Source organism: Pelecanus crispus, chromosome 4 (genome assembly GCF_030463565.1).
Source record: "Pelecanus crispus isolate bPelCri1 chromosome 4, bPelCri1.pri, whole genome shotgun sequence".
Lineage (NCBI taxonomy): Eukaryota > Metazoa > Chordata > Aves > Pelecaniformes > Pelecanidae > Pelecanus > Pelecanus crispus.
The window spans coordinates 76,609,497-76,623,132 of record NC_134646.1 but is presented as its reverse complement, the minus strand read 5'-3'; the positions used below and the strand labels follow the sequence as shown (position 1 = coordinate 76,623,132).

Here is a 13,636-nt window from a genome sequence, read left to right as displayed (position 1 = left end):
AAAAGAAGAGGAAATTTTGTTTGAGGAACTTGGTGTTTAAAGGTGTTCCTCATCGCTTAAATGTTGATTCATAATGTGCCTGTGGTAACTTTTACATCAACAGGTCATTATTGAGTATAGACGCTTAACTATTTGGAAGCTAAATAAGATTTTATTTACTACTTACACTTTTTAATTAGGAGTTCTGTTCTATAGTTTGAGAATCTTGTAACCTGTTTCACACACTCACTGTCTCAAACTTCATCTGTGCTTGAAATACATTTAGATTTGTGCAGTCCTGTTATCTTAATCTAAATGTTTTTGTTTCAGGATTTACATTTATCTGATATTTGTCATATTTGGAAGGATTTCTAAACTGTAAACATGGTAGAAAGTATGCTACTTGGCTTTGTTTGATTTGTACAGACTCTAAAAGTTTATGCATATTCCTAATTTTCCCATTGGACACTGACTTTTCTTTCTTTTTCCTGTCAAGTCTGAAGCCTCAAGATTACCTGCATTTGTGCCAGATAAAGATAAATCCCCCAAATACTGCTGTATAAACCTTCCGGATGGTTCATCCAGCAAAATGGCTGTTAAATCCGGATTTTCTATCAAAGAGGTGCTATCTGGGCTCTGTGAGAAGCATGGCATTAACATAGCTGCAGTGGACCTTTTTTTAGTTGGAGGCGATAAGGTATTGCATATTACTGTGCTTTTTTTTAAAGCGTTTTCGCACTCATTTTACTAATAAGGAATATGTTCTCTCAATGGTAATACGTATCCCCTGGTTCTGCGTATAGCTTTAGATTAGCAATGCTAGTTAATTGAAGGGGAATTTTAGTGAAACTAGAACTGGTGGAGTGCTGTGATTGGCTGTGGTATCTACATTACAGAAAGCAGAAGAGAGCTTATGACAAGGATTTCCTTATAATAAGTTAATTTAGGTATCTAATCCATGTAGTTTGCCCAGGGGAATGGTTAGCTACTTAATTGAAAGTATCCACAAAGAAAACAAATGTGTTGTAGTAGATGGTACTTCATTAAAGCAAAGAAACTTAATGACATTCAGTTGTTCAAAGATGAATGAGAGGAGTTCATGCTAGAATTAAGGTACACGTTTTAATATTGAGGAATGTTTCCAAGAAAGCAGTCTACGCTGGTGGGGGGTGATGGCTCTTACTCCAACAGAAGTATCTCCAATTCAAAGAGAAGCTGTGGATGTGAAACATTTATTGTCTTAAATTTGTGCTTATGATCACTGTATATGATTACAATGACAAAAATCAACGAATGTGCATAGTTATGTGCCTGGTCTTTTAAATCTTTTAAAGGCTATTAACTTGCCATATTTTCTAATGCATCACTCTATATAATAATTTATTTAAGTTGAAGGACCCAAGCTTGTTTTAAAACACCGAGTTCCTGAATACCTGCTGACTGCAGTGGAAGTTGAAGTTTGGTCATTGTCTCACAGCTAGCCAAAATAAAATACACTTTAATCATGTTGCATACTGTCAATTAATATCCACTAGAATGCATAGAAACTATATTAATAATTTTCTGAGTTAGCTGAAAAATTTTTTTAACCTCTCAGCCCTCTCAGCTGTTCTTTTTTTACATATTTTAAAACTAATTTGCACTCTCTTCTTTTTTTTCTGGACATGTGCTCTGTAGCCACTTGTATTGCACCAAGACAGTAGCATCCTGGAGTCTCGGGACCTACGTTTAGAAAAACGCACTTTATTTCGGTAAGAGTCAGAAATATTATCTTCCTCTGGCTTTTTCTATCCCATTTTCCGTTTTACTTTTTTTAAGTGCACTAAAGTATATTATCAGTTACCTGTGCAGCAAAACAGTAGTTAATGCAGAAAAGAATCTGTCTGAATCCAGTAAAAAATCCAGTTAGTCATGCAATGCAACATCGTAGATTGTAATCCAGAATCCAGCATTAGGGGATCTAAGGTTCCCATTCATCATATAGGCACATTAGAAGAAATAGGCCTTAGTATCAAGCAGTCTCATGCGAAGAAGGAAGGTGACCTAACATTTGTAACTGAAAATGATTGACTTCCATGTCTTGCGGTTAACTCACAGTTTGAGTTTCTGTTAGAGTAGAAGTCCATTTTTACTTTACATTGCAATAACACTTATGCAAGAGAGATGCATTTAGCTTGGGGATTCTCTGAATTACACAAGTGCCTAAGTTAGATATCCTGCCTACGTTTAGGCACTGATATCCCTTAGATTTAGAGCCAGCTGGTAAGCGCTTCCTCTACAGGTAATGGTGAGATTCGGGTACCTCTAAAACCTAATTCGCATGAGGGCAACCAGGGTAAGGATCAATGGGAGAAACGTGGACCTACAGGAACGTTTCAAACTGAGTAGAGCAGCACCTGGTAAGTTTTAAATGCTGCAAGAGGAAGCTTTCTGGATTGCCGTCTTGGATACAAGTGGGGTTTTGATGTCAAAGTTCCAGTTTAGGCACGTTTAAGTATTATTATGATGTCCAACTGCTCAAGCTGAAGCAGTTGTGAACAAGCATATAGGACAGATCTGCGGGCCCGGAGACACCTTCCACGTTGGGAAGAGACATGTTTTAGTAGGTTGAGGCAGCACAAGAATGAGATGGAAATTGAACTGCAAGTCTCCTAGTCTAATCCTAAATGCAACAATTAAAATATAGGCCTGTAAGATTAAATAGGTATAGTTATTGATTACATGTTCCCATTCAGTTACCTCTGTAATTATGTGCCTGACAGACTACAGTAAGATTAATTGTATAAATGTAAATTCATCTGAGTATATACTTATAACCCTGAATCTTAAACAAGTCAGTGTTCTAATATTATTATTACTATGGGTATAATATAATTCAGTACCTTATATATTTAGCATTATGTAATTTTTTTAAAATAATACTCACTTTTTCAAAATAATCTATTTTTTTCCAAAATGCCAGAAAATGTTTTAAAGTTTCTAAATTCTAAAAATCCAAACTAGTGCTATGAAAGCTCCTGAAATAATTATTTCAGGAAAAAGTCATGAAGTAGAATGTTTGTGTTACAGTATTGAGTTGTGCTTTTGAAGTGAACAAAATGTATTTTGTCAGGCATTCTTCATTTTGGCGTTATATTACTTTTCTTTAGGAAGTAGGGCTAGTTTCTATTTGAGAGTACTTCAGGTTAATGAATATGGTATAGCATATTCAGTTTAAAAATTCAGATTGAGCAGTCTTTTATTAGGTGTGAGTTTGAGTTTCCAAATTAAAAAGGAACTTTAGGTAGGCAGTACTGTATGTTACTTGTGTGTTAATTAAAATGTAGAAATGTTCTACATTATTTCCTTCTGTGGGTGGACACTGTGTAAGCAAAAATAGTCAAATATTTGGAATATTTTCCAAATTTTGGATATACGTGGTTACCTGAATGTCTGCCACTTCTGTGTCAATTACCAGTTAATCATTAAAATTGATCATTTCTCTTTAGTAGCTGTTGTATTCAAAGAAAATATGAAAGATAAAGTTTCAGTTATTCAGGTTGCTTGTGGAAGGGAAAAGTCAATTAGACTAAATGTCTTGTATTTAAGTAAGTTATGTGAGAGAAAAGATGGGGTTTACAATTAATTGTGACTGACAAAATCACTAATAATTTTCATTTCTTCTGATAGTTTTGTTAGTAATAAGCCTTCCCTTGTTTTCATACTATAAGGCCATTATAGTCAAATGTGGCTGTTATGGGGGAATTGGGCCATAGATGAAAAGCATTTAAAAACAACCCCAAACTAGGCAGAGTTCTGTGCAGGGAAATAGACACAAATGGAATAGTTGTTTGGGTTTGAAAAAATTTTTTTCTTATTTCATTACTTTTTTGCTGTTTTGATGAAATGGTATAAAATTGCATAATAGACTCTGAAGAGGACTGTCTTTATCCTTTAAATTCCAACTGAACTGCTTTTAGAGTTTTTTCATGTAAGTTTCTCTTACAGCAATTTTTTGTGATATGATGGCATCTAGCCAGAAATTAGCATCATCTGGAATTCCACTGTGTTTGTTCCTATGTTTAAAAATAAAAATAAAAAGTCCTGTCAAAGCTCATCTCAAGTAATTGAATAGGACATTGTGAGTCTCTCTTCTGGAAGTGGGAAGAAATATTTTTCTTGCATCCAAGGCTACAGTGCAGGCATGGAGTCACCTTGAAAGCACTACTAGACCAGAATGGTTAGAGTAATCTCACTGTAAAGATGAAAGTGCTATGGAATGTATTTAATTGGTCTGAGAATCACCATGCAATTAGGTTAACTCATGCCTTTGCTCAGCTCTGGCAAGTGAAACAGTGGAAGTTTTATTTGTATTAAAAGTGCTTTGTACCTTCAGATTAGGGTAGATTTGTGCTAGTGAATTTTCAGGGTCACTAGCTATAAACTAGTATAACTTTGCTGTAGATTGGATTTTATATATTTTATGCATTTTGTTTATTGGAATATTTCATACTTAATGTTACAATTGATGTGTTTCAGGCTGGATCTTGTTCCAATCAATCGATCAGTTGGTTTGAAGGCTAAACCCACCAAACCAGTAACAGAGGTCTTAAGGCCTGTGGTTGCAAAATATGGTTTAAATCTTAATGAACTTGTGGCAAGACTAGTAAGTGTCTTTTGATGTAATTCAAGCTGCAATATTTTTGTCTGGAGAAGATCATATGATAGTCCCTGAAATTATTCCTATCCTTATAATTAGGCATTAAAATCTGTATTTATGTTGAGATGAAAATGCGGAGATGAAAATGCATAGTAGTCATAGCCATTATGCTTAATAGTAACTACCTCAAAGCTTTAGTCTGCGTCTGTTTTATATTCTCCTTTAGAATAAATCCAACATCCTAAACAATGGAGCCTGAACTTAGCTTCTTCCAGAGCTCAACTTTTCCCATTATTAGGCAGGGAAAGTTGATGGAGATTAGTTAAAGCTATTGTTCCATTATCCTGGGAATCATGAAAGTTGCCTCAAATCCCCTCGCGCAAAATTTCTGCGGAAGCAGACTGATTCAACTTCTCTACTACTAAGCACTTGGCTAGCATTTTCTCTATTCTACTATGATGGAGTATCAAGGAACAGAAACTTATTTCTGTGATATTTCTAGAATGTATACTGTCTTGGCTAAACCAGTCCATGTTTTTAAAATAACTGGAAAACATGTTGGTATAAAGATAACTTCATTTAATAAAATTAGAAAATTAACAAAGTACAACTAATTTAGAATGTAAAATAATTTCAAGCTTCCTCTGAAAAAATATGATTTGCTGAACATACATAGTAATGGTCCTGGAGTATTTGTGCATGCTTGCAAATTGGATGATTTTTTTTTCCTCCTTGTGTCTTCTTTTCCCCAAACACCATTCTCCTCACATGAATGGGTTACATTTATTGTAACCAAGGTAGTTTTACACAAATGGAATAAACATATTTAGAATGGTAGAAGAAAGATACATTGAGACTACACTGAAATGTAAAAATGCTTTGCTCATTTTCTTTCAAAACCTGCATAAATTAGTTCTGAAAACAGCTTTCTTCTCTATTATATACCAACTGTGATCCGACTTTAGAATGGTGAGCAGGAACCACTTGATCTTGGTGTCCCTATATCTAATCTGGATGGTCAGCGGGTTGTTCTAGATGAAAAAGAGCCAACAAAAGGTAGAGGTAAGTTGGCATAAATGCTTTTATTTATGATGTCAAGTCAGTTTCATAAACCCTGACTTTGGTTAGTTTCTTCTGTTGATGCGAAGGTGAGGTAAATGTGATTAGATTTGGATATGTTGCATACAGCATATATTCTTTTTAACTAGAAAGGAGTGCAGTTTCTAAAGATTGAAGATTAAATTCATCTGTTGATACCAAGTACTTTAGTGTTGCTATATGAAATTTGCACTAGTAATACTTGAATATTTTACTTGCACTCAGCCATAGATCCACATACACATTTAGGGACATAGTACCCAGTAATAATAATGAGAATAAAATGCCAAATAACTTCTGTGAATTTGGCAGTTAATTCAAAAGAAACATTCTGTGTAAGTAAAACAGATGCAGCTTGTGCAGCCGCTGTATATACTGCTATAACTGCCTTTAACATGAGAAAGTAGCAGAGCCTACATCTCCAGTTTTAAGTGATGATTTCTGGAGATAATACTAAAAAGGATATAATTTTTTATTTCCCTGGACAAAATAATTTGAAAAACAGAAGTTGTTCAACTAAACAGCTGACAATCTTTTGGCACAATTAGTATGCTAGATTAATGTAAGCAGCCTTGAGAGTAAAGGTTCTGTTTCATTAGGAGACCGTTTTATAGGTATAGAACACTTTGTTTTAAAAATGAAATTAGATGCGGTTAAATTAAATTGACTTAGATCAGAGATCCTCTTTGAGGAAGAACTAGGAGAATAAAGATGGAAGTATTTATTGAGGAGAATCAGATTTGTCATTTTTCTAGGAAACAGAACCAATTGTCATTTTGGAAAAAAAAAAAAAAATCTAAATACTCTTACAGATAATTAGTTTAAGGATTACAAGTAAAACTGTAATCCTGTGTGCTGCCAGCTGCTATAAAAGCCTCAATCATAGAGGATCATTCTAGCACTAGGCTGATTCTGTGGCAATGTACCAGTGAAAAAGCACCATTATTCTGTTTGCAGCTCAGTCTTCGGTTAGTATATTTGTTGTAGGCAGATGTAATTTGAAGGAGCCATTTAGTTACTTAGAAGTAGACAAGGAGGATATGGCAATGTCTAGAAAACAGTTGATGCATGAAACAGGTTGGAAAAGATGCAACATGATGTTTCAATGGTCTTTGCTGATTTTTTTTTCTTGTTTAAATTCTAAATTTGAGAATTACAAACTGAATTATTAGCTGAGGCTTTAAAAGCTATTTGATCTTAAATCAGCTGAAAATTTAGGAGAACTTAAATGAAACATCAGCATCTTTCAACTTTAAAAGTATTGTCAGTATTAGGAAAATTTAAAGATGAGAGGGAGATTCTGGTAGGTTTTGACTGAAAAGTATCAGAGATATCAACTGTTCTCACTCTTTATTTTCTGAGTACATATTTGAGAAATTTTAAAGCAAAAGATCTGTTTTGTGCATCATTGTCACTTAAATATTACTTTTTTGGGAAATTGTAAATTTGTAGTTATGGAAGGTATGTTTATGTTCAGTGTTTACAGATAAACAAAAAGGTGCATCAGTAAAACAGAGTGCAACTGTAACTACTTCAAGAAATCAAGTATCTACTGTAAGTCTTCTGCAATGATTTTTGTCCCTTAGATCATCTTTTTTTCCTTCTGGAATTCTATACTAAAAGCTGCATTCATCCATGATTTTGAATCAGCCAAATCATGTAACTAGACTGAGTTTAGCTGTAAGTCATCTGATATTTTTCCACTGTCAGCAGCGTTTATTTGTGAGAACTTTGTTTTCATGATGAATCAAATAGCTCTTTCACTGTGTTGTATTTGTTGTTTTGTGTCTTGTTGGCTTATCTGTATTTGAAAATGATTGAATTACTCTGAAATTCAAAGGCCCTTTCTGTAATCTGAATTCTTCAGAGTATGCAATATTATTATTTTTTTTTTACATTTTTGGGAAGTACTGTGGCAGATGTTCTTTGTCATAATCAAGATTAAACTAAAACATTTGTTGTGGTGGTGTTAGAGAAATGTGTTTTCAAAATACCTTTTTTATTCACTTAGACCATATTATGTACACAATTATATAGCCTAAATGTAAGTAGTACCTTAACTTTCCTTCTAATGCAGGGAGAGGGAAGAACTCTAGGAAAGTCTAATTCTATCAAAATGAAAGGCGAAAATGGAAAAAATGCTAGGGAAGTCCGGCTGTCAAAGAGAGAAGACTCTATTGCAAAGATTGGGAAAAAAAAATGTCAGAAAATAAATTTGGATGAAGCAGAGGGTATGTGAACTTTATAGTTTATGTATTAACATAAGTAGTCTTAGAAAATGAGAATTTTATATCTGTGTAGGAAAAGGTACTGTGTGTTTAATACTGCATTGTGAAAATCATAGTCACGATCCTTATATTTTTGTTTGATGCTGTGTTTGAATTGTAAAGTTTTTGAAGCTGAAGGTAAAATTTTAAGAATACCTAAAGATAGACTTAGGTGCCTAGTGGGATTTTCAAAAGTGAAAGCTACCTAATTCCAGGTAAAATAAAAAGGAATTAGTACTCAGTTGCAGTTGAATATCCCATTCGATACCCTTTGCAAGCCATGTAGGAGCTTGCTTTTCTGTTCACCTTTACATAAGAGTCTTGAACTCATTGAAGGGCGTTCTGCACCATGGTGTAGGCTCTAATTTACTCAGGTAAGAATTTCTAAAAATTTTATGCTAAAGTCTGTAACAGTCAGGGTAGTACAGTCTCATGACTCTGGAGGAGCTGTGTTGAGCAAGAGTAAAAGCTTAGTTTATGTTCAGTAGCTGCTCTGAAAAGGTGGTTAGAAGTAGAAATAAGCAAAGAGGTTATTGGTAATCTTGTATATTCTGACTCCTATTTTTACCTTCAATTACATCTTAATAGTTTTGGTGATATTATTGGAAAAGAACTCCTAAGGATTTGCTTTCTTACAGAAAGATGTCCATGGGAGAAAGGAATAAAAATGGTGTAGCAGTAGAAATCTTGATATACCACCCTCTGCCCTAGGGCATTAACTGAAGCAATTACCTGTGTTGCCAGCCCTACACGTTCCTCCCTGTTTTCCCAAGTAGAAAAAAAAAAAAAGAGGACATTTTACCCACAGATCAAAATTCACTGCTGATATTACCTAATATGCATATTCAACACCTGGTTAGGCACAGTTATACAGCAAATGAATGTTCATCTGTGAATAAATGTCCACTGACTGGAATGGAAAAAAAATGCTGTGACTAAAAGTTTTATTGCAAAATAGATGTTTGTTAATATAAATGTTATTATAAAATATTAGTGCATTTTAAATTATTTTCTGTTGCTTACTATTTTGTTAACTTGTTTTGCATATTTTAATATTTTCATTTTTCTTCCTAGGGCTGAGTAAATCATTAACATAATTTGAAAACTTCAGAATTCGAGGCTTTCACATTTTATTTTGAATTTTGTGAAATTTGTCCAAGTTCGGAAAATACGTACCAAATGTTGTAGACTGTTTTTTAATGAAAAAAACCAAACAACTGTTCTATGAAGTTTGAAATTTCAGAAAGGAACATTTTGTATGACACATATTAGAAATGTTGCATGTTTTAATATGCATACCGCCATTTTGCAAAACTTTGGCAATAAGAAGCATTTTGAAGCTTCCATCTTGGCTACATTCAGATTTTATGGCATTTGACAAAGCATGTTAAAAAGTCATTTTTACAAATATATTGCAAAGCCTGCCAATTATGAATAGAGGATTAGGAATAAAGGCATACAAGTGCAAGTGTATGACTTCATATTATGCTAAGTTAAAACTGATACTGACATTTTGTGCTTATTTTGTAATGGCTTTTGCTTCAAACAGTATTTATAAGCTGGGTTGAAACTATTGATTTTAATTCACCTGTTGGAGATGGCCTTTTTAAGCATCTTTAATATTCCATAGTTTCAGTGCTCTCTTCTTGAACAATTAGGACATGCAGAGACCCTATATTGAGAGTTACATATTTTTATATTTATATGTTTTGTACCAAAGAGTTTGTTTGTTGTTGCAATGCTTCTTTTTTTGAGGAGTGGTATAATTCTTGGCTTATGATTGATAAGTTTCTTGTTGCCAAGTTTTGAGACTTTCTAGAACAGTGGTGATTTAGTATGAGTATTACATATAGAAACATATTAAACCATTGGACATCATTAAGGACATGATCAGAAAATCACTTCTAATTGTGTTAAAAACGCTATAAAAAAAGCTGCCCCATCGCTTTTACTAATGCCTCTTTTGATGTTTATTGACTACCTATATGCTGCTGATTCATTGCAGTGCAAAGTAAAATGGGGTTACTTAAAGAAATGTCTGATCATGCCCTGTGATGATAGCATCCTAGGTTAAAACTACACCATGAATTGAATTTAAACTGTGATAAAATATTAGTAAACTGAGAGAAATTCAATATAACAAGGAAGTTTGCAACATTCTGAATCTTTGAATTTTCAAATGGCATGGCTATTTTTGAGTTAAGATGGGTAAAAACCATCCAGAATATAAAAATGTGCACCCATTGTCAGTAAGACCAGAGCCTTGTTTTGTATAAAGAATTTAAAAATCCTGTGTGTGTGTGTACAGATTTATTAACTGCATAAAATAGAAGATGTGTTCAAGGCTCAGTGAATTGCAGCTGCTCTAAACTGCAAAACTCTTACAATAGCAATCCTGATGGTCTTAATTATAGTGATGCTAGCAAACATTGCTGCAATTGAAAAAGTTCCTAATTAACATGGGATCTTATTTCAAGGCAGCATTGAAAGAATTGAAGATCTTCATGGAAAATAAATGTGCTGAAAATTTACATTTTAATGACATTGCACTTTCTGACAAAAACTTGTCAATTTTGGGTTTTTCCCCAATAGAATTTTTTGAACTCATATCCAAAGCTCAAAGTAACAGAGCAGATGACCAACGTGGACTGCTAAGGAAAGAAGACCTTATTCTTCCCGATTTTCTTCGTTTACCGCCCACTGGACCAGAGCCATCCTCATCTACTCCTGCGGGCCCTAAAGGCCTCAACAGGCGAGTTTCAAAAACTGATGGCAAGGATGGATGTACGTCACCAAGTGGAAAACAGGAGTCCGTACAAAACTTTAATGAAAATTCAGTTAAGAAAATGGGTTACTCAGAAAATAAACATAAATCTGCTTTGACAGCACTCCACAGTCAGAAGACTTTCAGTGTTCCTTTTAATACTGCATTGTCTCCAATTCCGCATGCACAGGAAAACAGTGCAACAATATGGAAAAGGCAGTCAAGAGAATTACAAGCTGAAGGCATACAGATGGTCGATGATGAGAACGTGGCAGACTTGACTCTTGTGGCTGAAGGAGATATTAGTAGCCCTAACAGCACTTTGCTACCACCGCCACCACCAACACCACCGTCAGACATCAGTAAACTCACAGAAGCCAACTATCCACCCCCAACTCCTTTTGCAGGTAATCAGGAAAAATCTGGATATCAAAGATCCAATTCAGGTATTTCTAGATTTTAATAGTCTTTCCTTTCATGTAAAACTACTTTTCCTTGGCACTGTTGATCAGTATTTGGCACCCATTAAAACAAGAAAGAAAATTCTCTCTGCACCTTAATTTTTTTACAAAAAAAAATATTTTCATTGCCTTAGTCTGTGCTAACTGTAATATTTCTGGTTGCCTTTAACAATGTACTTTTGTTTGGATTTGGCATGTGGCCAAAAATGGACACATGCAGACAAACCTTTAAAATACATCCATATGCTATAATTATCTCATTCTTTACCCTAGGAGCGCAAAATAGGATATCAGCATTTTGAGCTGTGTAACACTGTTGCATTCCAGATTTTCTGATCCATTTGTCATAATGAGATACATGATTAGGGTTTGGAAGTTTAAGTGCTTTAGCAGGAACCCTAATTATGTGTTGAAAATTGCAGTACTGTTTATGATTAAAATTTGAAATGGATAAACCTTAATTTCAAAAATATTTCTCTAATAAATTAGATACTTGTGACTAAAAATAAAAATGTTAGGTTTTTTTAACCCATACTTTCCTACACAGAGAAGTAGATTGCATCTATCACACTTTCTCCCAGAATATTCACGTGAAATAGCTCTTTCTATTAGATAATTTTGAAGAAAATATGTAACTTTTTTTAGGATATAAGTTTCATGGTCTAGCAATATCACAGAGCAATATTAGCCCAAGGCTGAAGTATGGAATTTCTTTATAAACATGGACTCTAACAATAATTGCTATTACCAGAAACAAGAGTTTGAAGACAATGGGTGTTGTGACATTGACGTTTTACAGTCATTGTACTGTATATTGTAATGTAAAATATAAGAAGAGGTATCTATGTGCTACATTTATTTTTGATGTTTTACAAACATATGGTGCCATAATTTGTATGATCACATTTCTTTGTGATGTGGGAATATACATTTTAATTATTTATCTTTTTACACAGAGTATTTGATACTGTTCTTTATCTGTATGGTTGATGATTTGTAAATACTTCTTTGGTTGTTGGATGCTTATAAATGGCAATGCAAATTATTTCATCCTCTTGGTATTTTAAAAACAAATTCCTTTATTAGTAGTATTTGAGAAATGTTCTATAAGCTCTACCACTTAATTTCTGAAACTGACTATTGAACAGACTTGTAACCAGTGCCTACAAATAACAAAACCACAAAATGTACTTCAGACATATTGATGTGTATATGCATAGATTTGTGTTGGTGTCTTTCTGATAATATGACAAGTGTACAACATAGGTATCAATTTGCATATTTTTCAGTGAGAACTGTTAAAAAAACCATTTGCACTTAAAAAAAACTTCATGAATTTACAGTATTTTAATGCATGCCATACATTTCTGTGTAACCACTGAACTGTAGCTTTCCCTTTTCCCACTTTCTACTTTTTACTTTGTAGAAATCTTTGTGTAGTTTTCACATGTATTTTGTATCTTTGTTCTCTCAGGAGTAATAAATTCTAGACCTAGTTACGCAAACTGGTTTTAAGCTTTGATTTTCTTCATTATTTAAAAACAGTTTTTTCACTCTTGGATTAAGAATTCTGATTGAAATTACCTTCTAAGAACAAACAGATTAATAGATATGAACTAGCAATTACCGTGAGACAAAGTTGACAAATATATTTGTTAATAATCTAGATATCAAAGGGCAAATGCTGTCTTGAGATGCTGATGGGTCACATGTGAAATCTGTGGCATTGACATGTGCACCAGAAGGCAGATAAGACAGGAGATTTCTTTTAAATGAGTCATAACAGGAACTCCTGAAAGGAGAGTCTCTTCTGTCTTTGGGTTCTTGGGCTAAACTTTATATTCATTACTGTCCTTCTTATTTTAAACTAAAGCAATTCTTCCCTGGTCTTTAAGAAATGAGCTGGTGATCTCAGTTCATTTGGTGTGGAGTAACCAATATAACCGCCTCTTTATTTGGTAGTCTTGGGTAAGAAATGAAGGGTTGGGTGGGTGCTGGAGACCACACTACCCTTTTCAATCTTAGAGATGGGTCCTACATAACAGTACTGTGAAGCCTAATTGAAAAAAAAATAAAAAAAACCCCAAAACCTGCAGAGAGGCTTGTGGTGCTGTTACCTAGGTCTTGTTGTGTTCTGGGGGCTGAAAATGTAGTTTTTCCAAAAGTCACTGTGTTCCCACATAGTCGTGGGCCTCCATGAAAGAAGATGAAGCAGTTGAAAGTCCTGTAGCAGTTCCCCTTTTAAAATTGTTCAGAATTTTCCACAACAAATAACTAATATACTACATACTGAATTATTTTAATATTTTTTTTTACGATTTTAATTTTCATGTATTCCAACTGGTCTACTCTACTTTCAGTGGTGATTGTGTTTTATTTTTCTGTCATAGTCACCTATGAGAGACCTTTAAGTAATCAAACAAAATAA

At 33.9% G+C, this 13,636-nt stretch overlaps 1 protein-coding gene across 5 annotated transcripts in view; it reads left to right on the top strand.

Annotated features, from left to right (window-relative positions):
* Window positions 1–13,636, top strand: part of RGS12 (regulator of G protein signaling 12) — an 82,604-nt gene that overhangs the window by 59,773 nt on the left and 9,195 nt on the right. For 2 of the 5 annotated variants that reach the window (XM_075709188.1, XM_075709186.1), the window contains exons 10-16: window positions 476–676; window positions 1,657–1,730; window positions 4,498–4,624; window positions 5,584–5,680; window positions 7,194–7,270; window positions 7,794–7,947; window positions 10,576–11,193. In XM_075709188.1, coding sequence (XP_075565303.1) covers window positions 476–676; window positions 1,657–1,730; window positions 4,498–4,624; window positions 5,584–5,680; window positions 7,194–7,270; window positions 7,794–7,947; window positions 10,576–11,193 — 1,348 coding nt within the window. Of the gene's footprint in view, window positions 1–475; window positions 677–1,656; window positions 1,731–4,497; window positions 4,625–5,583; window positions 5,681–7,193; window positions 7,271–7,793; window positions 7,948–10,575; window positions 11,194–13,636 lie in introns of those variants that run through there. The other 3 variants (XM_075709189.1, XM_075709187.1, XM_075709190.1) reach the window with 3 other exon arrangements.